The sequence below is a fragment of the Scyliorhinus torazame genome, chromosome 19, assembly GCF_047496885.1.
Source record: "Scyliorhinus torazame isolate Kashiwa2021f chromosome 19, sScyTor2.1, whole genome shotgun sequence".
NCBI classification, from domain to species: domain Eukaryota; kingdom Metazoa; phylum Chordata; class Chondrichthyes; order Carcharhiniformes; family Scyliorhinidae; genus Scyliorhinus; species Scyliorhinus torazame.
Window position 1 is genome coordinate 77,746,443 of NC_092725.1, and position 25,265 is coordinate 77,771,707.

Here is a 25,265-nt window from a genome sequence, read left to right on the forward strand (position 1 = left end):
TAAAAACAAGGTGAAAATGAATTCAAAACCAAAATCTGCAAAGAGAAAGGAAATAAAGTGGGGACACAGATGTGGTCTGAAATTGTCAAACTCAATGTTGTGTCCAGAAGGTTGTAGAGTGCTAATTAAAAGTTGAGGTGCTGTTTCTCAAGCTTACATTGAGCTTCATTGGAACATTGCAAGGGACAAAGAACAGAGAGGTCAGAGACAAGGTGGAGAATTAAAATGCCAGACCACTGAAGGTTTGGGAACATGCTGTGGATTGAAAGGAGGTGTTCAACAAAGCAGTAATGCAATCAGTGTTTAGTCTCTCAATCGTAGAGCAGGCCGCATTTTGAGCAGTGAATACAGTATACCAAATTGAATGAAATACACATAAATCTCTTTCACCTGGAAGGAACGGTGGAGCTTTGGAGAGTGAGGAGAAAGGTGATAAAAAGACAATGGCACCTTTCCCACACTTGCATGATAGTGTCCTGGGAAGGGAAGAGGGGTGTTAGGATGATGAGGGCAGGACCAAGATCCATTCGAAATGCTGAAAGGAGAGGGAACGGAGATTACTTTGGTGATGCAATCAAGCTGGAAATGGTAGAGAAAGCTGTCTGAACATGGAGGCTGGCAGAGTAGAAAGTGAGGACAAGGGAAATCTAACATCTTTCTGGGGAGCAGAAGGTTGAGAGCAGAAGTGTGGGAAATGGGATGTACACGGTCAATGACAATCAGCAGTTGAGGAAAAGGAAGACATATCAGAACTACTGGTATGGAAGGTTGCACCTTCAGAACAGATGTTACAGAGATGGAGAAACAGGGAGAATGGAAGTGTCCTCAGAGGAACCATAATACGAGGAAAAGTAGTTGAGATAGTTGTGGGTGTCAATGGACTTTATAATAAATATTGGTTGATACCTATTCCCAGAAATGGAGCATTATGACGTCGGGGAAGAGAAGGGACATTAACCATTTGAGGGTGAGAGAAGGGTGAAAATTGGCAGCTCAGGGCGAAAGCAGGAAATGGCACTGATAAAATACAGGCAAAAAATAAAGGAAGGGTCCTGAATATTCCATATATTCCACAAAAGGCAAGCATATTAGGATCTATGTGGGTATCCATTGCAACACCTCTTATTTGGAAGAACTTTGTGGAGTTAAAGCACAAGTTCTGAAATAGGAAACAAGCTTAGCGAAGTGAAAGAGAGTGGTGGTGGACGAAACAAGGTTTGGTCTCAGTTCAAGGAAAAAGCGGCGAGTCCACAGATTATCATGGTAGGGAACGGAGAGACTGGATGTCGAGAGTGAAGAGGGCACGATTAGAATCAGAAAATTGTAAACTAACTGGAGGGCATCAGAAGAGTCACAGACTAAGTGGGAAAAGACCATACAAGGGGCGATAAATATAAAATCGGAATAGAAGCAATCAATCAGTTGAGTAGAGGGAAAATAGGCTGAAACGATAGGTCTGCCAGAACAGTCTTGTTTGTGGATCTTGGGAAGGTGGCTCTTCAAGATTGGGGAACTGAGATTAGAGGTTGTGGAGGAGAGATCTGCAGAGGAGGCAAGATCAATAGCAGTCCCCAGCCTTTGATGTTTGGTTGTGAGGTTAAGTAGGAGTATTGGAGAGTTGGCTTTTGGTCTTTACAAAAATTCCAGTTCTGAGTATGGGCAATATCGGACCTTAAGGGGCTTGGTAGGCTGGGGGAAAGGAAGCAAACTGCAGAGGCTACTGAATGGGTGGTCTGAACCTTAGCGACAAAGTAGTCTATGAGCACCTCACATTTGCTGCAGGAAGTGAGGGTCGGGAACGGAGGAGGGGGGGTGCAGGCAAGGATAGTTTAGGTAAAGGGTCTGTAGTGGGGGAGAAGAAAAGTCGAGGGTTATTTTTGGATTCAAGGATATTTCTAGAATAGTGAGCAGCACTGAGCATGAAATAGAAGCTGTACGATGAAAGGAGTGGCTAAGAGATATGGTTCTGAGTTTTGGACAAAGGCACACAATGTGAAGTTGTGTTTCCCCAAAATACATAACCCTGACATTGGATAACAAAACTATCTGAACTATTTTGCTGCCCATTAGCCCTTGATGAGAACACAATTCATACAAAAGGGAGGACAAAGTGAAATTTAAATGCATCCAGTAATTTTAGATTTGCGTCTTAATCAGAATCAAATGAAACCCAGAAAAAGATTTTTTACCATTTTTTTTAAAATGTTTGAACCACCTACAAATGGCAACTCTTTGGTTTATTCTTTTGCTCAAACACCCAAAATGTAAATATCAATTGAGCTTCTGAAATAAGTGAGCTTTTTATTCTGCAACTCAAAACAATAATTAATTTTACCGGTGACATTTTCCGGATTAGATCATGGGCAAGCACAAGAAGGTCACGATCTTCTGTTACTTTATGACGGAACTCCATAATGTCAGAAGGATGAAGCACCTCCAGATCTTCAGCTGCATTGATTACCGCTTCGATACAACTTCGCCAAGAGCACAGTGCAGGTATATGTGGAGCAACAGCAGCACTTACTCCTGTTCCAATCACCAACAGCAATTCACAAGGCTCCTTTCGGGTCAGACTTTTCAGAAATTTCCTTCAGAGGGTAGGAAATAAACAAATTAAACTAAAAACAACTTCCATTGTGTTCCTCATTCTCTGAAGCTCAAAATACAGAAATAATATTCTGTCACCCTCTGCAAGAAACTATCTAAGCCGTTTAAAAATTTGACTTGCTGAAAATAACAACCGCAATCTGACTGTTGCTTAAGTTATTTGTTAACATGAATAATAAATGGAAACCGACTTCCGGTTGTGGCATGTAGGTGGAGGTCGCATGTTTGGAGGTTCCTGCTAGAGCTGTCATTCTGGCCTTTTTAACCAAGTTTTTGGTGAAGGTCTGTTTGTGAGGAGCTGTGGGAAGGTTTGGGACATTTATAGAATGTCAAAAGCCAGAAAGAAGAATCCAGGGAAGAAGGCAGCGAGAAGATGATGGAGGTGATGGCTGGGGAGTTCAGATGGCTGTTTTCAAAGCATTTTGAAAAGCAACAGATGGTGATGATGGCTCGATTAAGGTGTGGGAGGGTGAGACCCTTGCCCCAGTGGGAGAGGGGTTGGTGAGAATTTTGACGATGGACAGAAGCAAGGGAGAAAATGAATGGGATGGAGGAGGCCTTGTAACTGCATAATGACCATTTCACCTCGGTGGATGAGGAGCTGCGGAGGGTGGCAGAGATCAAAAAGAGAGGTGAGAGCCAAGGTAGAAGACATGGAGAACAGTTCGCGAAGGCATAACCTGAGGATTGTGGGTATGCCTGAAGGGGTGGAGGGCCAGAGGCCGAAAGGTTACTTTGCCAGTGTGATAGCGAAGGTGATTTTTTTGGAGGGTGAGGAGGCAAGCAGCCTTCAGGCGGGTCAAGGCGCCGTTGTACAAACGCAACGTGGGGTTTGGTGTGGTCTACCTAGCAAAGCTGAGGGTCATGCACAACGGCAGAGACTATTAGTTTGAGATGGCGGCAGAGGCGTTTGTGAAGGCAGAGATTTGGGAGGGGACTGAATTTGGACTTTTGGCGGTTTTTGACTTGAGTTTGTCTTTGTATTGGGTTCTTTTTCTTGTCCAGGTGTTATGGATAACTTTGTTTCAGGTTTTTTGAGCAATGGCGGTTGAGGGTGAGCAGGACATTGGGGGTGGTGTGGTTTTGTTTTATCAATGATGGGAAGGGGGCTCTGGCAGGGGCCGCTCACGAGCAAATATAGCATTGGCTAGAGAACGGGAGCAAGGTGGGGGGAGGGGCCGCGGCTGTTGGCACCTGTATGGTAGGTTTTGATGGGGCCGATACTGGGTGAGGTGTTTTCGAGAGGAATTGGTAGAGGGGTTGCTATGGGACAGAGAGGCGCGGCAGGGACTAGGACCGGGACTGGGTTCTGCTTGTGAGGCAGTGCCTGAGAGGATGGTCTAGCACAGGGCAAAATCGCTGTCTTTGAAAGCAGACCAAGGCAGGCCAGCAGCACGGTTCAATTCCCGTAACAGCCTCCCCGAACAGGCGCCGGAATGTGGCGACTAGGGGCTTTTCACAGTAACTTCATTTGAAGCCTACTTGTGACAATAAGCGATTTTCATTTCATTTCATTTCTTGGTGGGTGGGAGGGGTTGGTGAGAGACCACAGTCAGAGTGGTGGCATGGAACGTGCAAGGGTTAGGTGGACTGGTGAAGAAAGCGCAGGTTTTCTTGCATCGGAAGGGCTTGAAAGCAGATGTGGTGCTGTTACAGGAGACTCCATACGAGGGTAAAGGATCAAATGAGGCGGAGGAAGGGCTGGGTGAGTTAGCGGTTACATTCTGGCTTTGACAGTAGGGCGCGGGGGTTGGTTATACTGGTAGGTAAGCGGGTGAGGGCCCAAACGTAGAATGTGGTGGTGGACCAGGAGCAGGTACGTGTCAGTGACGGGTGCTTTGGACGGGAGGCTGGTGCTGTTTGTTTGCGTGTATGCCTCAAGCTGGACGACGCTGGGTTTGTGAGGAGGATGTTACCATCCATACTGGACCTGGATACTGACCAGCTGATAATGGGGGAGTTGGAATATGGTGCTGGACCCGAGGATGAATAGGCCTTGGCTGCGCTCACTGGCTCCTACGGGTGGGGCAAAGGTGTTAGCTGGGTATACGAGGGAGATGGGAAGGACGGATCCATAGAGGTTTTTGCACCCAGGGGACAGGGAGTATTCGTTCTTCTCCCCAGTGCACAAGGTGCATTCGAGGATCAACTTTTTTGTTGTAGGGAGACGCTGCAGGCTGGGGTAAAGAAGGCAATCATGATATTGGATCATGCGCCGCATTGGGTGGATATGGTCTTAGAGATGGGTTATTCCACCTAGAAGCTGGCGTGGAGGCTGGATGTGGGCTTGTTGGTGGACCCAAATCTTTGCATTAAAATGGAGAAGGTGATTGAGTGGAGTTTAATCAAAATCGGGAGGTCTCACAGTCAGTGGTTTGGGAGGCATTGAAGGCAGTAGTGAGGAGTGAGGTCATCACATTTAAGGCGAAGGTGGATAGGGAGGTGCGGGAGGAGCTGCAGTGGCTGATAAGAGGAGATTCTGGAGGTGGATGAAAGATATGCGGAGGATCCAGAGCTGGGGCTATTGGTGAGGAAGGAGTTGCAGGTGAAGTTTGACCTTCTGCCTTCGGACAGGGAGGTCGAGATGAGCACAGGGGGGTGGTGTCTGAGAGTACGGTAAGAAGACCAGTCGATTGCTGGCAGTCCAGCTCCATCAGCAGGCTGCAGCGGGGGAGATTGTGCGGGTTAGGGATGAAACTGGATGGGGTGGTGGTGGCTCCAGAGCAGGTAGATATGGTGTTTGAGGACTTTTATACAGGGTTATGTAAGTCGAAGCTGCTGGAGGATGAATTGGAGATGAGTAAGGTTTTGGAGGTGCCAGAGGTGGATGAGGAGGAGAGGACTGGGTTAGAGGAGCCATTAGGGTTGGAGGAAGTGAGGGTAGCGATAGGAAAGATGCAGAAAGATGTAAGGCACCGGGGCCGGATGGGTTCCCGGTGAAGTTTTATAAAAAGTTTAAGGTCAAGTTGGCGCCGCTGATGGTGGAAACCATTTTGTTCGAGAGAAAAATCAAGGCAACTATGTTTAAAGTTTAGATGGTTTATGGTGCAAAAGAAAATGCTTGTCATTTGACCACACTTGATATACTACTTCAATACAATACACAGCATTTCATTTTACTTTTATAAATCTGGATGTTGTGTTAATGGCAACAATTATGCACTAACTTAAACATTGACAGCATCCAAATAAGCTCATGACTGACAATTGGAAGCGAGGAGCAGAGAGGTAAGGAAATTGATATGTTTCTAAATATTTAAACAAAGATTGATGGGTGATGAAAGCATTTATTGCCCACCCCTAATTGCTAGAGGGCATTTTAAGAGTCAACCACATTGTGGATTTGGAGTCACAAGTAGGCCAGACCAGACAAGACTGACATTAGTGTACCAGATAGGTTTTTACAACAATTGACAATGGTTTCATGATCATTAAACTTTGAATTTTAGACTGAATTTAATTTGATGTAAATTCAATAGAAATGTTTATTAAATTCAAATTTCACCATCTGCTGTGATGGGATTCAATCCCAGGTCCCAGAGCATTAGCACGGGTCACTGGATTATTGGTCCAGTGACAAAACCACTACGTCAACACCTCTTCATAGTGGAAACTAATAAGGTTGAGTTGATATTTAGGGCGGACAAATTGTTCTAAGATAACTGATCCGGGAACACCTGGCTCAGGGAGACATACGAGTCCAGAAGGCAATCTGGTTTGAAGCAAGAAGACGCTGCGGGACCTGGGGCATGACAAAGACCAAAATGGGCCACCCGATGTAGCAGTTGAAGAAATGCTTTGGCAGATTCCTGATGCTTTTGTTGCTGGAGTGGTGAGTGCTGCATGTAATGGAAAAGTCACCACGGCTTAAACAAGTCCCGTACCAGCCTCCCCGAACAGGCGCCAGAATGTGGCGACTAGGGGCTTTTCACAGTAACTTCATTTGAAGGCTACTTGTGACAATAAGCGATTTTCATTTCATTTCAAGTCATGGATGTTCATAGGCACCTTGAGAGCCAGTGGTATAATGTGGATGCCAGGACTTTGTTCCAGTGAAATTGGGCACAGCTGCGGCTCCAGGATGGAAAAAGTAACACGTTTCTACGACAAAGTTCTGGACATGGTGACACATTGTCACGCTTCTCAGTTTCAGTTGAGGAATCTGCAAGGGGTGATACCGTGTGTTTGGTTATTTTGTGAAAATTAGCTCATATAGCTTTGTATTGGTACCATTATAGAATGGTGGCGTTTCCTTGTTGTTGAATGATCATTTTCGAATCTCTGTTATTGTTGACCATTTAATAAACAAAATATTCTCAAGTGGCTTCTCATGGGCACACGTCTCAGATGATTAGTGCACTGCATGTCCAGCAACCTGGGATGCCTGAACACTAAAAGAGTCAGCACCATAGAGGTAGCAGCCAATCAAACACTCAAGAGTTGGGCTTCGGTACTGGCGATATCCCAGTGACTATAGGGTAAGTGTGTGATAGGGAGGGAGGGTGTATAGGGAGGGCACCTTAGCACAGTCTCCCTAATATTCCTGGCAGGGTTCTAGGGGCTCCTGATGTGGCCGAGGGGGAGTGTGCAAAGCGAGGGTCTCCAGAACTGGCTCGGTTGATGGCACTCAGAGAGGCGGATCATGCAAGGGTGGGGGGAAGCTTGAGAGATTTGAGGGTCCAGGGGTGAAAGCCCGAACTGATTATGGTCTCTCTCTCCTTCCCCAATTCCTTACAGATGTAACAGTATGGCTGGTGTAATTGGTCCTGCAGAGACAGGCGGCCAGACCCCCGAGAAGGTAACAGCATCGGCAGACTGGAGGTGACACCCCATGTGCACACATGCATGATACGCTGAAGACCTGGTCACCCATCAGGCCAAGGAGGAACCCAGAGGGGGAGGCCAGCAATGGTCCAAGTTGACAGTTGGCATCGTTGGTCTTTCAATGAGATGAAGTACAGCATGTGCCACAGGAGATTGCGTTGGCACCATGGAGGAGTACATCCGCTCCTGGTGGCAGTGAAGGTCACCACAGCACTCAACTTTATGCAATCAGATCATTCCATGGCTCGTACGTTATATCACAAACTACAGCCCACAATGCATCCGGAAGGTCACGGATGCCCTGTATGCCTAGGCATCCGACTATATCAACTTTGAACTGGACCAGGCCCTCCAAGGTGCCTGGGCTGCAAGATTCACTGCCCTCGCCTGGATGCCACAGTTCCAGGTGACAATAGATGGCATGCATGCCACCTTGCATGCACCGGGGCATCAGGGACTGTCCTTCATTAACAGGAAGGGGGTTTCACTCCCTGAACGTTCGGATTGCGCGCGACCACCATCTCCATATAATGCATGTTTGCGCAGGCTTCCCAGGGACCGTGCATGACAGGAGATCTCCGGCATCTTCGAGGACCACCCCAGAATGAAGAGTTGGCTCTTGGGGGACAAGGGGTACCCCGCTGGAGGTCCTGGCTGATGATGCCAATACGAAAGGTCAGAAACCAAGGCAATATAACGAGGTCCATGCTGCCACCCATTCTATCATTGAGCAGTGCATTGGACTGCTCAAAATGCGGTTCCGATGCTTGGACCACTCTGGTAGTGCACAACCCAGAGAGTTTCCCACTTTGTGGCGGTCTGCTGTGCCCTCTACAACAGCAGCGGATCGTCATGTTGGAGGAGGAGGACGACGGATATGCAGCCTCGTCTCAGGAGGACTGCAAAACGAGCCCGGGGAGGACCTGGAGGAGGAGCAACAGCCAGGCGGCAAGGATCCAGCATGGTTGGAGGACATGGGAGGACCTTATCCTGAATCGATTCTCATTGGACAAAGCCTCGTCAGTCAGCTCACTCCCTCCCCATCCCCCAATCCTTCCTTCCCCCAATCTCCATCCGTCCCCCCCAATCCCCCCCCTCCCATTCCCCACCTTCCCCCAATCCCACCCTCCCCCTTCCCTATTTCCTTCATCCCATTCTCCACCCCCACCCCTTCCTGACTACCCTTTTCCACCCTCCAAGAGTCTGTGTAACATCACACCAGGGTAATGGGCCGGTGTCGGCGATGTCAGCAGGTCAATATACAAAGCAGAAAAGAGTTGATCACATCCCGTGAGGTTAGCTCTGGTGCTCCTCAGTTTATGCCAAAGTCTGATTCCTGTCCATCTGCTGACAGCATGGGGGATTCAAAGAACTGGAGACCACCGTTGTTCCCTTGATGGCAGGCCCCAGCGTTTCATTCTCCCCAACAGTGTCCAAAGGGCCCCAGGGGTCTCGATGGGATCGAGGAGCAGCTGGAGTGAGTTCCAGAGGCCTCATCTGGCTCTGTCCTCGAATTGTGGTCAAATGAGAGGGAGAGATCATTTTGACTAACTTGACATGAACAACTCACTTGAGGCAGGTCATCTGCGTGAAGGGGCAGTGGATCCTCACCTCTGCGGCACACCTTCAGTGCCTGCTCTCTCCTCGTACAGCCCTGCGATCTCCAGGCCCGTTCCTCATAGGGGATGAGGATTCTAAACTCTGGTACTCCGCCCCCACTCTTGGACCTGTCCCACATATTATGGGCTATCTTCTCCCAATCCTAAGGAGATAGAGAGGGCACAGTGAGCCACACACTCGATGGGTCAGGGGGTCTATAGCAGGTGCACATGAAAGGGTGTGCTGGTGGGTGCCATTGGGTTCTGAGAAGCAAGCACGATGTGGTGGGTGCGAGATATCAGCTAGTTGTGGTTTGGGGAATTTGAGGGGTGGCAGGCAGAATTGATGCCAGGAGACGTGGTAACTTACCCTTGCAGTTCAGTAGAAGTCATTGGTCTTCTTCCAACATTGACAGCTGTTGCCACTGCCTCCCAGGTGGTATTGGTGACCCTGCTGCTGGTTCTCCGACCCCTTCAGGGAAACAGGGTGTCCTGTCTCACTCAACTGTATAGAGAAGCCTGGCCAGGTCAACATCCCCAAAGCGAGGAGCAGGTCTGCTCGGTGCCATGCTTGTGCATTGACTGGAAGTGATTGGCGAGGGACGGTTTAAAAGCAGCTCCCTCTTGTTCGCAGCGAGGCACTGAAGCGAGAGTCTGGCGAACCAGACGTAGAGACAGCCAACAATGGCAAGAAGCGTGGGGGCTCATTTCAGGCACTAAGTGTCGTTAGATACGGGCTACAATCTTGCCAATGCAGCCGTCAAGAAACACCCCACCAGTTGCGCCCAAAATACGCTTCAATATGTTTACGTTGAATCACGCCCTTAATGTAGGACAAAACATGAATGGTTGAGTTTTGTATAAAAGAATGCAGTGTACTTCTGTAGGGTACTGGCATCTCAAGCAGAACACATGATTAATTGGCGAGCACATCCTACAGTCAATGCTTTTATTTTTCACATCCAATTGCCAATCTGACCAAAACACGAAGCCATCGTTTTCAGCTCCATATGAACTCTGTTCCTTGGTCACTGATCTATTTCCTGTCCAGCCATCTGTCAAAGTGATAATTTTCAGCGCCCACTATGAACACTTGACACCATCTCGGATCAATTTTTGACACACTTGCTCAGGCCATCCCGGAGTGTGCAAAAATATTAAACCCAGTGCTGAGGTTCAAACTCCATTACCAAAGTCACATTTTTCCACCTTTGGAGGTTTACCCACTTCTACCACTACCCCTTTGCTGCAGTGATCCTTAGCTAAGCTTTTCCACCTGTAGGTTCAATCTTGTTCAAATTCAATTATCCAAAAACATTTCAGTACTATTTGCTGTTCCACCATTCCAGTCATTGCCGACTTAAATTCGCTGCTCAAAACATTAAATTTAAGATCTTCATCCTCAAAATCACAAGATAACTATGGATAGGAAAGTCATTCAACTCATCTTAATGCATCCATCCTTAGTTCTCTTAATTCAAAATAACTTGAAATATGTACTTTCCTATTTTGCCGCCCCAAGATCTCAGGGCATCCCAAAACATATTACAACCGTTTAAGTGTTTTTGAACTATCCTAATACAGGAAATGTTGCACCTATTTGAAGTAAGGTTCCACAAGTAGAAATTTGATAAGTAAATCATCTTTTTAGTAACACTGGTTGAAAGATAAACTTCTCCAAGACACTGGGAGGACAGACACCTCCTCCGAAAGTAGCACCATGGGATCATCGGTGTTCATCTGAAAGGGCGAATGATGCCTCAGTCTAACGTCTCATCTGAAAGATGGTGCAGTACTCCCTCAGCACGGCGCTGGAGTGGGAGCTTGGATTGTGTGTTCAAGTCTGTGTTTTGAACCCACAGCTAGCATTTAGAGAGAACCTTTAATGTTGTAAAACATCCCAAGATGCAGCACAGTATCATTATCGGAAAAAACGTGGCACTAAGAATGGGAAGGTTGTAGGGCAAGAGATAACAGATATAGGTGACGCCACAGAAAAATTTGAAAACAGGGATTGCAAACAGAATTTTCAAATCTAGGCATTGCCTAAGTAAGAATTAAAGTAGGTCATCAGCACATGGGTCATGGGTGAACTGAACTTGGTGCAGGCTGGGGCATGAGCAGGAGCGGTTTGAAAAGGCTTCAGGATTATAGTAGGTTAAAAATGGGATGCTGATCAGCAGTGTGTTAGATGACTCTGGGTTGGGAGTGCGATCATATATGACTGACAACTCCGATTTTTAGCACCAAATTCTTATGTCGTTTATCGTGCTTAATTTAAATAATTGGATCTCATCTGGACTGCACATTAACCGGGCAATCTCAAAACAGCAAGAAAAGGTTTGTAAGCTACTTAACATAATCAATGTCATTGCTTAAAATTGATTTCCAATAACCCTGTAACTAATGTCAGAAATAACAACTGGGATGGGAGATTGTGTTCTCCCACTAACTCTCAAACCAAGCATCTGCTTAGGGTCATCTCACTTAAAAGTCCAGACTAAAATTGACATTCATAAGACAATTTTAACAATTTCTCCCACTTACTGCTGGAGATAGGAATCATTTTTCAAAGTCATGAAACTGATAAGCATCCTCATTAATCACAAATTTAGCATGTATTGCGCATAATGTTTGGTGCATTTGAAGTGAATAGTCAGAAAAGTTATGAACAGTGCATACCAATATTTCAGCAAGGGTAGAAGGTCATTTACAATAAATAACATTGGATGTGTACCAAACTTGTTCCGCTTGTCCCAATGACATTGTGGCATATTTCAAAAGAATAAATCTACCTAATGAGCCAAAACTTCTGCATCAAGATTTTAAATTTCAACTTTATGCCATTATAAACAAGAAAACTTGTCAACTAGCCAACTGATACAAAAATCAATACATTTTCCACATCTCTCTCATCTGACGCTGCATCAGAGAAGTTCAATTCCATTTTTCATGCTAAATATTGGCCTTAAAAATTAAATCTTACCAAGTCTCAGGTTAACAACTTGAACTCTACATCAGGGAAGGTGCATGTAACTTCTCTCACACACTTCAGCACCTGATGCAACAAATGTCTGCCATCTGAAAAATTATCCTTTTTTATATTTAGCTTTCAGCTTGTTATAAAATCATAATGCATTATCTATCTCAGTTTTACGCAGATTGCTACAATCAGCACTCCTGCCGTTTTTGCATGTTCTTCCCAAACTGCAAACACAATGTATGCTCATTCTGAGTGCTCGATCATCCTCCTGCACGCTCAATGCGTTGAAATTAAGACTTAGTTTGAGGTTTCTTAATTTACCTCATTATTTCTTGCACCTAAAACAATGCAATCTAAATGTAAAATATAAATTTGACATTGTCCAATCATTACATCCTTGTTTTTACCTTTATCCTTAAAACTTTAGTAATGCCATGAATTCATCTAAGCATATGATTTTTTTTAAAACCCTCTTTTGGATCAGCCACATCAGTCCTTACACCATGGATTATTTACACTGTCGGGTATTTACCTGGACTTCTGCTCAAGGGTTCGAGAAGGATTCACTAAATCCATGTGCACCTGAAAAATAAAAACATGCCTTTGTTCGCAAATCAACGTCAGATCAGCCCACTACCAGTCTTAAAAAAGCCAAGTACGGTGGGTGCTGGAAATCAAATAAAAACAAAAGTGCTGGATATACTGAACAGGTCTGTGGGAAGAGACAAAGTCAGCATTTGAGGTACATGACCATTCATGAGAAATGGGAGAAGTTAGAAACTGGGAACACATAGACAGAAGCCAATAAAATGTAAAAGTACATATACAAAGGAAACACAAGTTTTGTTGTTTCTGAATAATTCAATAAAGCTTATACATATTTTAATGTAGAAAGTATAGTCAGTGCTATTCTTCTACAAGTTCACTGTGTTTTTGCTCTTATAATTTAGAGCTCAACAGTTCCAATGTTGGGAAGAGACACAGTCCTGCCTTTATACTCCTTGGACTAGTCATCTAGCAAGACAGATCAACTTTCCATCTGCAATGTATAAGGATAATATTGAATTATGGAGATCTTAAGATTTAAAAAAGCAAGCGCAGGAATAGGCCATTTGGCCCCTCGAGCCAGCATCGCCATTCAATAAGGCTATGACATCATGGCTTATCTGATTCTGGCCTTAATTCCACTTTCCTGCCTGCCCCTCAAAACCCTCAGCACCCATGTCTATCAAAAATCCGTCTAGCTCAGCCTTGAATATATTCAATGACCCAACTTCCACTGCTCTTTGGAAAAGAGAATTTCAAAGACTCCCTGGGAGAAGAAATTCCTGTTCATCACAGTCTTAAAATGGCAGGCCCTTACTTTTATACTGTGCCCCCTCGATCTGGATTCCCCGACAAAAGGAATTCTCTCAGCATCTACCCGGTCAAGCCCCCTCAGAATGTTATACTTTTCAACAAGATCTAATTTTTCCAAACTCCAATTAGTATCGACCCAACATGCTCAACATCCTCATTTGAGACAATCCCTTCACCCTAGGAATCAATCTAGTGAACCTTCTCTGAACAGCATCCAATGCAAAAACATATCTCCTTAAATGTGGGCGGCACAGTGGCAGTGGTTAACACTGTTGCTTCACACGCCAGGAACCCGGGTTCGATTTCCGACTTGGGTCACTGTATGTGCAGAGTCTGCACGTTCTCCCTTTTGTCTGCCTGGGTTTCCTCCAGGTGCTCCAGTTTCCTCACACAGGTCCCGAAAGATGTGATTGTTAGGTGAATTGGACATTCTGAATTCTCCGTCAGTGTACACGAACAGGCGCCGTAGTGTGGCGACTAGGGGATTTTCACAGTAACTTCATTGCAGTGTTAATGTAAGCCTACTTGTGACACTAATAAAGATTATTATAAACACGAAACCAAAACAAACTTCACAGGCATGACCACACCTAGTTGCAGCAAGACTTGCCTACTCTTATACTCCACCTCCTTGCAATGAATGTCAACATTCCCTTTGCCTTCAGAAACCTCCTGAAACAAGGAGACCAAAACAATCTCCACAGGCATGACATCACCTATAGTTGCAGCAAGACTTTGTTACTCTTATACTCCACCTCCTTACAATGAATGTCAACATTCCTTTTGCCTTCAGAATGACTCACTTTACCTGTATGCTAACACTTTGTGATTCATGTACAAGGATGCCTATATCCCTCTGGAATTGCGACATTCTGCAGTCTCTCTCCATTTCAATAATATTCTGCTTTTCTATTCTTCCTGCCCACGTGGACATGCTCACATTTTCCCCACATTTTGCGGCATCTGCCAAATCTTTGTTCACTCATTAGCATATCAAAAGTCCTTTGCAGGTCCACTGTATCCTCTTCACAATGTGCTTTTCTATCTTTGTATCAATAAATTTAGCTAAAATACAGTACGGTCCTTTATTTCAAGTCAGGAAAATAGATTCTAAATAGGCCCAAGCACTAATCCATGAGGAATCCCATTAGTTAGAGTTTGCCATCCTGAAAATGACACATTTATCCACAGTTTCCTGTTAGCCAACCCTCTATCCATGCTCATATATCATCCCCAGCACCATGAGCTTTAATCTTGTAGAGTATCCTTTTATGGAGCACCTTATGGAATGCCTTTTGCAAATCCAAATAAACTGAATCTAGTCATGCCCCTTTATCAACCCTGCGTTTTACATTTTTAAATAATTCGAATAAATATGTGAAATATAGTTTTCCTTCCATGAAAAATATTGGCTTTGCCTGATTATATGATTTATTAAATGCACAACTATTACCTTCTTAATAATGGATTCTAGTATCTTGGCAATGACAGATATTAGACTAACTGGCCTATAATTTCCTGCTTTGTCTCACTTCTTTCCTGAATAGGACATTTGCAGTTTCCTGTTCTACTTGGGCCTTTCCAGAATCCATGGAAGTTTGGAAGATTACAACCATTGCATCCACTATTATTGTCACCATTTCTTTTAAGAGGCTAGAAGGCAGGCCAATAGGTCCATGGGACTGGTCAGCTTTTAGTCCCATTCCATTAATTTTCCATTATTTTTTCTCCCTTGATTGAGATAGTTTTAGGTTTCCTCCTTTTTACCTCTCGATTTCTTACTATTCTTGGAATGTATTTTATGTCTTCTACTGTGAGGTCATACTAAATATTTGTTCAGTCTGCCATTTTCTTGTTGTCCATTATTCATATTTAATCACTTTTTAAAAAATAAATTTAGAGTACCAATTAATTTTTTACAATTAAGAGGCAATTTAGCATGGTCAACTCACCTACCCTGCACATCTTTGGGTTGTGGGGGTGAAACCCATGCAAACACGAGGAGAATGTGCAATCTCCACACGGACAGTGACCCAGAGCCGGGACCTAACCTGGGACCTCGGCGCCGTGAGGCAGCAGTGCGACTCACTGCGCAACCGTGCTGCCCCCATACTTAAATCACATTTAGCTGCTCTTTTTCATTTTTATATACTTGTAGAAGCTTTCACTGGTTTTCTTTATTTCTTTTTTTTTAAAGGAAGCAATTCCTCCAGTTTCTTTTCGTTTTTTTAAACATTTTCTTCTTTTCCAGCAACTATACAGACGCTCCTTTTCTCCACACAAATAATATCAGAGGACATATTGACATTATTGCCCTTGTTGGTTTTTCATTTTATTTACTCTTGGGATAACGGCTTCGCTGGCAAGCCCAGCAATTATTATCCATCCCGCAGTGGTGAGCTGCCTTCATGAACCGCAGCTGTCCATGTGGTGTAGGTACACCCACAGTGCTGTTAGGGAGGGGGCACTCTTGGCTTTTGACCCAGCAACAGTGAAGGAACACCAATATTTCCATGTCAGGACAGTGGATGGCTTAGAAGGGAACATCCACATGGCCTGGTTCCCATGTATCTGCTGCTTTTGTCCTTCTAAATCATGCGTTTGCAAACGGGTCTGCGGCAGCCGCCCAGGGAGTCCACTACTGGGCAGGCTCATTGTTAAATCTGGGAACTGCTGCAGATCTGCTTGTTCAATCAAGTCAGCCTCTGACTGGACGAGCTGGGAACAGCACAAAACTCAAACCTCCATACCAGGTTATGTGTGGACACTGGCATGTTGGGGAGAGTGGGCCTCGGAGCGTGACTGCGAGGCAGTGGAAGAGGCGGCTGTGAGGCAAAGGGTGCGATTCAACCAAAACATTTCTAAAAACCATGTCAGGCAACTTTGATGGGGTGTTCTCCGCCAGCTTTTTGGGTGAGATCCAGACCACACTTGGTCGCGAGGAGTGGGAGCCCGCGGGGGTGGGGGGGCAGAGAGAGCTGGGAGGGGGCGGGTGGCATAACAGGGGCAATGGGAGTTGGGAGGGGGGGGGGGTCTGTTGGCGCAGGGAGAGTGGAAGTAGGGGGTGCAATGTGGGGTGTGGGTGTGTGGTGGTGGTGGTGGGGGGGGGGGGGGGGGGGGGGGGGGGAGAGTGTAGCCACCTGGGTTGGCCACTTCCCGACTTAAAATGGAGAACCGCAAAGGCTGAAGGGAAATTCAGCCAACACAGGCAAAGACTAGCAAGTGCAGAAATCATGTATATTGAAACCTGCAAAACAACCAGACAGCACTGAAATCAGCAGCCATCTGCAAGTAATGCAGCAGCTATCTGCATAGTAATGAGCGATTCCAAGGCACAATGGCAACAGTTAAGGTGAATAAAGCCAAGCCAGACTCCTCGGCGCCAGCAGGAGCCAAGACAAAGGAAGGCCAACAGACATTTAGGGACCGCCCAGCGATCAGGGAACAACTCCAGTATTGGAGAAATCGATCCAAGTGACCAGAACGCAATCCAATCATTTGGAACCAGGTACGGGGTCCGCCCCGAAGGGCGGGAAGCCCCGGGGGACTATAAAGTAAATGCCCAAGTTCAAATCGTCCTTCTTGACAGGGTCGCTCAGCAACGCGAAGCAACCCCTGAGAGTGAACTGTCCAGCAGCCGCCAACCAACCAAGTAAGTCTCAAGTCAACGCTCGCTACGAGATAGGCGCTCCGATCTACCAGTCCATACCAGCTTTTGAATCCTGCAGACTCAGGACCTGAACTAAAGGCCATTTGTTCCCCTGACCTGGTGAGCCAATTCCGAAGCTAAATATAGGCCTTTTAGTGATAGGAATAGTCTAGAAAGTAGAGTTTATGCACGAGTAGTGATTTACTGTGTATAATAAATGTGTTTTGATTTGAATCTTACTAATTAGTGTGTTGAGTTATTGATCATTACTTGAACTTGAACCTCGTGGCGGTATCATAAAGATACCTGCCGACTCTAGAGCAAAGGTTAAACAAACAGAGCAAATTACGATTTAAGAGCCAACCAAAAGTTAGCAACGAGAGACACGGCGGAGAGGGCAACAGGGAGGACGGGCGCAAAGACGCACCGGTGGGCGGCGGCGAGGGCATGCGCAAGAGAGGGCATGTGCGAAGGAGTGGAAGGCACGGAAACTCGCAAGGGAGAGGAAGGCACAGGCGTGCATGGGGGAGATGCATGTGTCCAATATGAGTGTCAGCTTTTCAGCATCACTCCTCCCATTAAAAATGACAAACGGTCATCTTTTATTACGAGAACTTTTTAGATTATCACTCCGAAAATGGGTGCTACTTCCAGGCATTAAAGGTCAGGGTCGTGTGAGGGTGGCTTGGCCAGGGTATGCGAGGGGGCCACATAGCTAGCAAATGTACTTTGGATCCCGTGCCTCTTGATAATTCCTTATCTATGCACAGATATAAAAAGGGGCATCAACATTATGAGAATGCCTGGGGTTCCCTGATTCTCTTAGCCGCGGCTCGAAAAGTTTGGGAAACCCTGTTCCAGATAGTCAGGGTCATGGGTTTGGAATGTGCTGTCAAAGAGGGCTTGCTGAGTTCCTGCAGCGCATCATGTCGATGGTACACACTGCTACCACTGTGCAGTGGTAAAGAGAGTGAAAGGGGTGCCAATCAAGCAGTCTGCTTTGTCCTGGATGGTGTTGCGCTTCTTCAGTGTTATTGTGGAAAGTGGAGAATATTCTGCCAACACTTGACTTGTGCCCTGTAGGTGGTGGACAGCCTTTTGGAGTCAGGAGAGTTATTCACCGCAGGATTTCTCGACTCTGACCTGCTCTTTAATTTGGATAAATGTTAGGTTATCCACTTTGGTAGCAAAAACAGGAAGACAGATTATCTGAATGGCTATAAATTGGGAGACAGGAATGAGCAACGAGGCCAGAGTGTCCTTGTACACCAGTCATTGAAAATAAGCATGCAGGGGCAGCAGGCGGTAAAGAAGGCAAATGGATTGTTGGCCATAGAAAGTAGATTAGAGTAGAAAAGCAGGGATGTCCTGCTGCAATTATACAGGGCCTTGGTGAGACTACACCTGGAATGTGTGTGCAGTTTTGGTCTCCTTATCTAAAGGAGGATGTTCTTGCTATAGAGGGAGTGCAGCGAAGGTTTACCAGGCTGATTCTTGGGATGGCAGGACTGACGAATGAAGAGAGATTCAGTTGGTTAGGATTATATTCGCTGGAGTTCAGAGGGGGGGATCTCATAGAAACCTATGGCATTCTAACAAGACTAGACAGGGTAGATGTTGGAAAGATGTTTCCAATGGTGGTGAAGTCCAGAACCAAGGATCACAATTTAAAGATATGGAGTAAACCATTTACACTGAGATTAGGAGAAATTTCTTCAAGAGTGATGAACCTGTGGAATTCGCTACCACAGAAAGCAGTTGAGGCCAAAACATTGTTTCCAAGAAGAATTTAGATATAGCTCTCGAGGCTAAAGGGATTAAAGGGTATGGGGAATGATCATAATGTATCTGAGTCGCAAATGGTGAACATTGTGCAATCATCAGAGAACAGCCCCACTTCTGATCCAACGATGGAAGGAAGTTAATTGATTAAGCATTTTAACCCAAGTGGTCACTACTACTTCCCCACAGCCACCCATACCCCCAAATGTAACTTTTCAGTCAGCTATTTTGATGCATCGAGTCAGCTGGCACAACGGGGCAACACGCTGGCACAGTGGTTGGCACTGCTGCCTCACAGCACCAGGGACCCGGGTTCAATTTCAAACTCTGTGGAGTTTTGTACGTTCTCACAGTGTCACAGTGGGTTTCCTCTAGGGGCTCCGGTTTCCTCCCACAGTCCAAACATGTGCAGGTTAGTTTGATTGACCATGGTAAATTGCCTCTTAAGTGTCCAAAAGGTTGGGTTAAGTTGCGGGAATGGGGTGGGGTTGTGGACTCGGTGGGCTGAATGGCCTCCTTCTGCACTGTAGGGAATCTATGATTCTTTGAACGCAATGCTCCACAGTGAACCTGCTTGTGCCCACATCTCCACACTGCTGTTAATCCAGGGGTGAACATATATAGAAAAATCCTTAAATTCTGGAGAAAATGGTTGGTCGAACATTTTTTAAGTCCACTTTCATATGCTATACACTTATTAGAAAGAGACCATACCTGGCAGTAATAAACACAAATTTACTTTGTCCTTGGACATTTGTCGGTAGCTCTTCGTTTGACTCTATTCGCTTCTATCTCCCTGTGTGAAATTCAAAATCAGAACTGATGTGGAAGGTCATTTTTAATAATATTTTTTATTAGACTGTTAACATTTTAAACATAAACAACAATCAAACAATAAAACATATATCAACAACCACAGCAAACAAATATAAATTGCCGCCCGCAACAATTAAAACCACCCCCTTCCGATAGAACACCATCCCCCCACCATAGGCTGCAAAGAGACATTGATAGGATGCAGAGCTGGGCTGAAGAGTGGCAGATGGAGTTTAACCCTGATAAGTGCGAGGTGATTCATTTTGGTCGGACAAATTTGAATGCGGATTACAGGGTTAACGGCAGGGTTGTGAAGAATGTGGAGGAGCAGGGAGATCTCGGAGTTCATGTCCACTGATCTCTGAAAGTTGCCACCCAAGTGGATAGAGCCGTGAAGAAAGCCTATAGTGTGTTAGCATTTATTAACAGGGGGATTGAGTTTAAGAGCCGTGAGGTTATGCTGCAACCGTACAAGACCTTGGTTAGACCACATTTGGAGTAATGTGTGCAGTTCTGGTCACCTCATTATAGGAAAGATGTGGAAGCATTGGAAAGGGTGCAAAGGAGATTTACCAGGATGCTGCCTGGATTGGAGGGTAGGTCTTATGAGGAAAGGTTGAGGGAGCTAGGGCTTTTCTCATTGGAGCGAAGGAGGATGAGAGGTGACTTAATTGAGGTGCATAAGATAATGAGAGGGATAGATAGAGTGGACGTTCAGCGACTTTTTCCTCGGGTGGGTGTAGCTGTTATAAGGGGTCATAACTATAAGGTTCATGGTGAAGAAAGATATAGGAGGTAGGTTCTTTACTCAGAGAGTGGTTGGGGCGTGGAACGCACTCCCAGCTATGGTAGTGGAGTCGGACACTTTTGGAACTTTCAAGCGGTTATTGGATAGGCATATGGAGTGCACTAGAATGATTGGGAATAGGTTGATTTGATCTTAGTTTCAGACTAGTTCGGCACAACATTGAGGGCCGAAGGGCCTGTACTGTGCTGTACAGTTCTATGTTCTTTACAAACTCTGTGTTGTCCCAGTTCGAAGCGTTCACATTAACCAGGAATACCATGCAGAGCACCGCTGACCATGACGTGCCATCCCACTGGGTCCGTAACCGTCCTTGTTGCCATAATCATCGTCCTCTAATTTAGCAGTGTGGCTGCCCCCCCGGCCCTCGTCCCATAACAGGAATGGTAGATCTGTCCCACCCAGCCCTTACTTACCCACAGTCATATGTCAGCTTTCAAACTTTTCAGGTGGGCAAAGACTCTGGATCTCTTCACTGGGCCATTAGGCCCCGTGACGTTCCAGGTGACATTGGGGGGGGGGGGGGGGGGGGGGGCTCCTGCGGGGATCAACTATACTAACCTGGTGGACGCACCCCTGCACTATAGTATTTCCCTTTGTTAGGGGGCCATCCAAGATGGCCACGGTTCTCCCCAGGAGGTCGGGCCCGTGCTCTGGGGTTTTCCTTTTGTTCAGGGACCCACCAAAGTCCTTGCTTGCAGCATCATTTTGTTCCAAGTCGCCACATGTATCTTGTAGCCAGCCTAATGCCCTACGTCAGAGGGCATTAGGCGGGCTACAAGCCACTTGTGGCGACTTGTTCCCCCCCCCCCCCCAACACATCTTCATTCCTCCCCTATCCTGTAGCTTCCCCCCCCCCCCAATCTCTCCTCCCCGTTTCTTCCCTTGGTTGACCCCCCATTCCCAATGTCTGCCACCCCCCCACCCCCACCCCCTCTGCCCCCAGGCACTTTCCCCCTTGCAGGAGACACGCCGCAGACTCGCTCTCCTGCACACTTCCCGGGGCTAGCTACCTCGCTAGTGTGGGGGTCCCCCTCCCGGGGCTAATTGAGCATTCGCCCGTCACCCAATCCCTGGGCTCCCTGTCTGCCATTCCCCCACCTTCTCCTATGCTCTGCTAAACTCGTTCATACCTCTTTCCTCTTTCGTCCCCGGAACGAGGCAGTACACCTGGTGACGGTTCAGTTGGTTGTACAGAATGTAAAAAAATACTAAGCATCAAGAGTCTCTTCATCGCTGTCCCTGGTGCCACTTATCCAGTCCTTTCTCCACGACAACCTTGTCCACGTCCGCAGGGGCCGTGAAGTGCTCCCTGCCTTGGAACATTGAATTTACAGTGCAGACGGAGGCCATTTGGCCCATCGAGTCTGCACCAGCCCTTTGAAAGAGCACCCCATTTAAGCCCACACTTTCAACCTATTCCCATAACCCAGTAATCCCACCCAACCTTTGTGGACACTAAGGGCAATTTAGCATGGCCAATCCACCTAACCTGCACATCTTTCGACTGTGGGACAAAACCGCAGCACCTGGAGGAAACCCACTCAGACAGCGACCCAAGCCAGGAATCGAACCTGGGACCCTGGAGCAGTGAAGCAACTGTGCTAACATACGGCCCAGAGCTTGGCTGGGTACAGCATCCCAAACGTTACGCCGTTTTTGTACAGTGTGGCTTTCACCATACTAAATTTGGCCTGGTGTTTGGCTAGGTCGGCTCCAATGTCCTGATAAATCTGAATCCGGTGCCTTTCCCAGGTAGTTTTTAATTTCATTCCCAGTCCTGGTACGGGTGCATCTTGGCAATTATTACCTTCGGCTGTTCCCCGATTTTGGGCTTTGGGCAAAGCGACCGGTGTGCTCGGTCAATTTCTGGTGGGTTGTGGAGGCTATCCCTTCCCAAATGCCCAGCATTTGGGTCACAGTCTATGGGGCTCCTACCTTCAAACCCCTCCGTTGGCTCACGATTCGTAGGTTTTGCTGCCTCGTCCAGTTCTCCTGGTCCTCAATTTTCCCTTTTAAATTCCCTTGAGACGCGACCAGCCTTGCGACCTCCTTTTCCAGGGCGATGATCCGGTCACCCTGATCTGTTGCAGCCCTTTCCAGCTCCTTGATCGTTTCCTCCTGGGCTTCCAGTCACCTTTCTGCCTTATCTAGGGCCACCTGCATCGTCGCCATCGTTTCGGCAATCGCACCCTTCACCGCAGTTTGGATGTCCAACTTTATTTCCTCCTGATGCTCTCTCTCAATTCTCGAGAGAAACATCCTCCACCCATTCCCTGGTGTGGTGGGGGGGCTTCTCGTGCGGCAGGCCGGTCCCTCTCGCTCTGACGAGGCTCGGGTTTCGCTGCCTCGTGCGTTGGCTGGTTTGGTCGTTTTCTTGTCCAGGCTTTTTCCACAACTGGTTTCCACTCGTTCTCTGGATTGCCTGTTTGGCATTTTTCTCTCTGTCGTGTTGTCATAGTGGTGTGGGGATGTTTTTTGGTGTTAGCTGGCATTTTTTCAGGCAAAAAGATCCTATTTTTTAGGTTTGTGGGAGGAGGGCCACATCTCAGCGTACCCCTGTCACCGGGAGAGAGGAACTGTTCTCTATACCCACAACAGGCGGTTGGTCATCAAACTCCCCCGAAAAACTGGTAAAAGGGATCGAAAACAAGGGCTTAACCAGGAGCCACTGTTTGTGCATCTTACATGATGTCACTGGAAGTCATTTACCTCAGCTCAAATCATCTATCCAAAGTGACACAAAGACCATGCACGTGTAGCATTCAACTGCTTATCAAATGATGAGAGTATTTGAATTCCCGACTCCATCACCCAACTTATTACATATGCTGATCACTTTTTGTGCGAAGAATAATCTCCTAATCATAAAAGTATGCTTCTTTAATTTAAACCATTTATTGAGTTTCTGAATCCAAGTAAATTAGAAACCAGGGTGGTTTAGTTTGCAGCTGCCCCATTCAATACTTCACCCCTCCAATTCTCTCATGTTGACATAATTTCTCAAATGAATATTTGTTCTTTCCTACTCTTGGACTAGCATTTTATCCATTCCCAGGGTATTTAATGAACCCCTACATCTCTGCAATCTCCAACCAGTTTTGCTTCATCAGCCCTCTCCTCCTCCCATTCCTTGTGAGAGGACCTCTGGGCTTGCAGCATGGAGGACTGGGGGAGCCATTATAAGTCTTCCTACTGTCAAGGTTGCTGTGGCCTTTCAGTGAACTCCTTGGCTCATTTGAGAATTCAGTAAAGGAGGCAAGAGCAGAACCACTCAAGTCAGCAGGAACACAAGGAAGTCCTTGATTCAGGCAGCAACTAATGCAGGGCTGGCAGCCCTTCAAATGTGGCACCAGCCAGAGCATCACCTGACACTAAACTCGCCACCAGTGTTGCAGCCTCAGACCAGGGATCGGACACACCTCTCCCTCTTTAATTGGATAGCCTCTGTGCCTCATGGTTCTTAACCTGCTGGCCGCCACAAGATTGCATGCAGACAGCCAATTAACTGAACAGAAATGGCACCATGATCCATGCCCTCAGGAAAGAATTCAGCTCATCACTTTCAAATTCCCTTTGAAGTCGTACATCAGTCTGACTTGAACATAGTTTTGGTCTTCCTTCATCATCACTGAGGCAAAATTCCTGAAATTCACTATCTCAGACTACCTGGTTTAGCACAGGGCTAAATCGCTGGCTTTGAAAGCAGACCAAGGCAGGCCAACAGCACAATTCAATTCCCGTACCAGCCTCCCCGAACAGGCGCCAGAATGTGGCGACTAGGGGCTTTTCACAGTAACTTCATTTAAAGCCTACTTGTGACAATAAGCGATTTTCATTCATTTCATCATCACAAGGTCTGTAGCCGTCCTCAGGGGAACTAAGGATGCTGACACCTTGAAAAAAATAATGGAAACAATCCAGAACATGATCTTAGATGTAAAGGTAAGAGGGGAAAGGGGGTGACTGTTGTCTAGCAGCACAGAAAAGAAAAATAATGGAAAAAAATGTCATCCAATAGGCAGGTACGCATTATAAAGCTGGTTATACCATCGTCAGAACATTCCAGCTGACAGTCCTTTACCAACATTACTGACATTCTTCAGCATATTCCCATGTACAGCAATCCACATCTGCTACACATTGTGATGATTGGAAGATGTTAGGGAAATTGGATTATAAATGCAGCGGGAAATTTAAGGATTAAAAGCCCGAGGTTAGAACATGATTGCTTAAAAAGATTTTTCTCTGCAGGGCATGGATGTTTTAGCAGCCAGCAGATGAAATTGATGAAGGAATGTGTTTTTCAGTCAGGGTTAATGCATAGTGGTTTGCCTAAGGAAGACCCTGGGGAGTTAATGTGCTTTGCAGCCTGCAGCGATATGTTGTTTTTCAGCTTAGGGAGATGAGGACATTGCTGGGTGGAGCATTAGAGAGGCAGTTTGCGGAGAAACTTTGGAAGAGTTGAATTCTGATCTGCCTTGATGCGGAGTCCACAATTCCCCCACAGTAAAATAGATTGAGATCTGGATGTTTATTTTCTTGCTGTTTAATGGGAAACTGAGTAGTATTTAAGATGTAAATTGTAAACTGTTCTTTTTAGATGCAAAGTTAAAAGTCTGATTTTTTTTTTTCAATAACTTGGCCCTATTTCTTCACGCAATCACTCCTGGAGCGAATCATTCTTTCCGCACAGTTTTTTTCAAATAAACTAGAATATTGGAATTTCGGTTCAGTATCCTAGCCTCCTAGCCAATGTTGCGGTCTGGTTTGGGATCGTAATATAGTGCTTGACCATGCCCTATTTCTTCATGCAATCACTCCTGGAGCGAATCATTCTTT

At 46.1% G+C, this 25,265-nt stretch overlaps 1 protein-coding gene across 4 annotated transcripts in view; it reads right to left on the minus strand.

Moving 5' to 3' along the window:
• LOC140396241 (protein FAM118A-like) overlaps positions 1 to 25,265 on the minus strand; it is a 106,682-nt gene that overhangs the window by 77,025 nt on the left and 4,392 nt on the right. For 3 of the 4 annotated variants that reach the window (XM_072484576.1, XM_072484575.1, XM_072484573.1), the window contains exons 2-3: positions 12,545 to 12,594; positions 2,336 to 2,588 (exon numbers count right to left, since the gene is read on the minus strand). In XM_072484576.1, the coding sequence (XP_072340677.1) occupies positions 2,336 to 2,588; positions 12,545 to 12,594 (303 nt within the window). Of the gene's footprint in view, positions 1 to 2,335; positions 2,589 to 12,544; positions 12,595 to 19,516; positions 19,599 to 25,265 lie in introns of all 4 variants that reach the window. The other variant, XM_072484574.1, reaches the window with a different exon arrangement.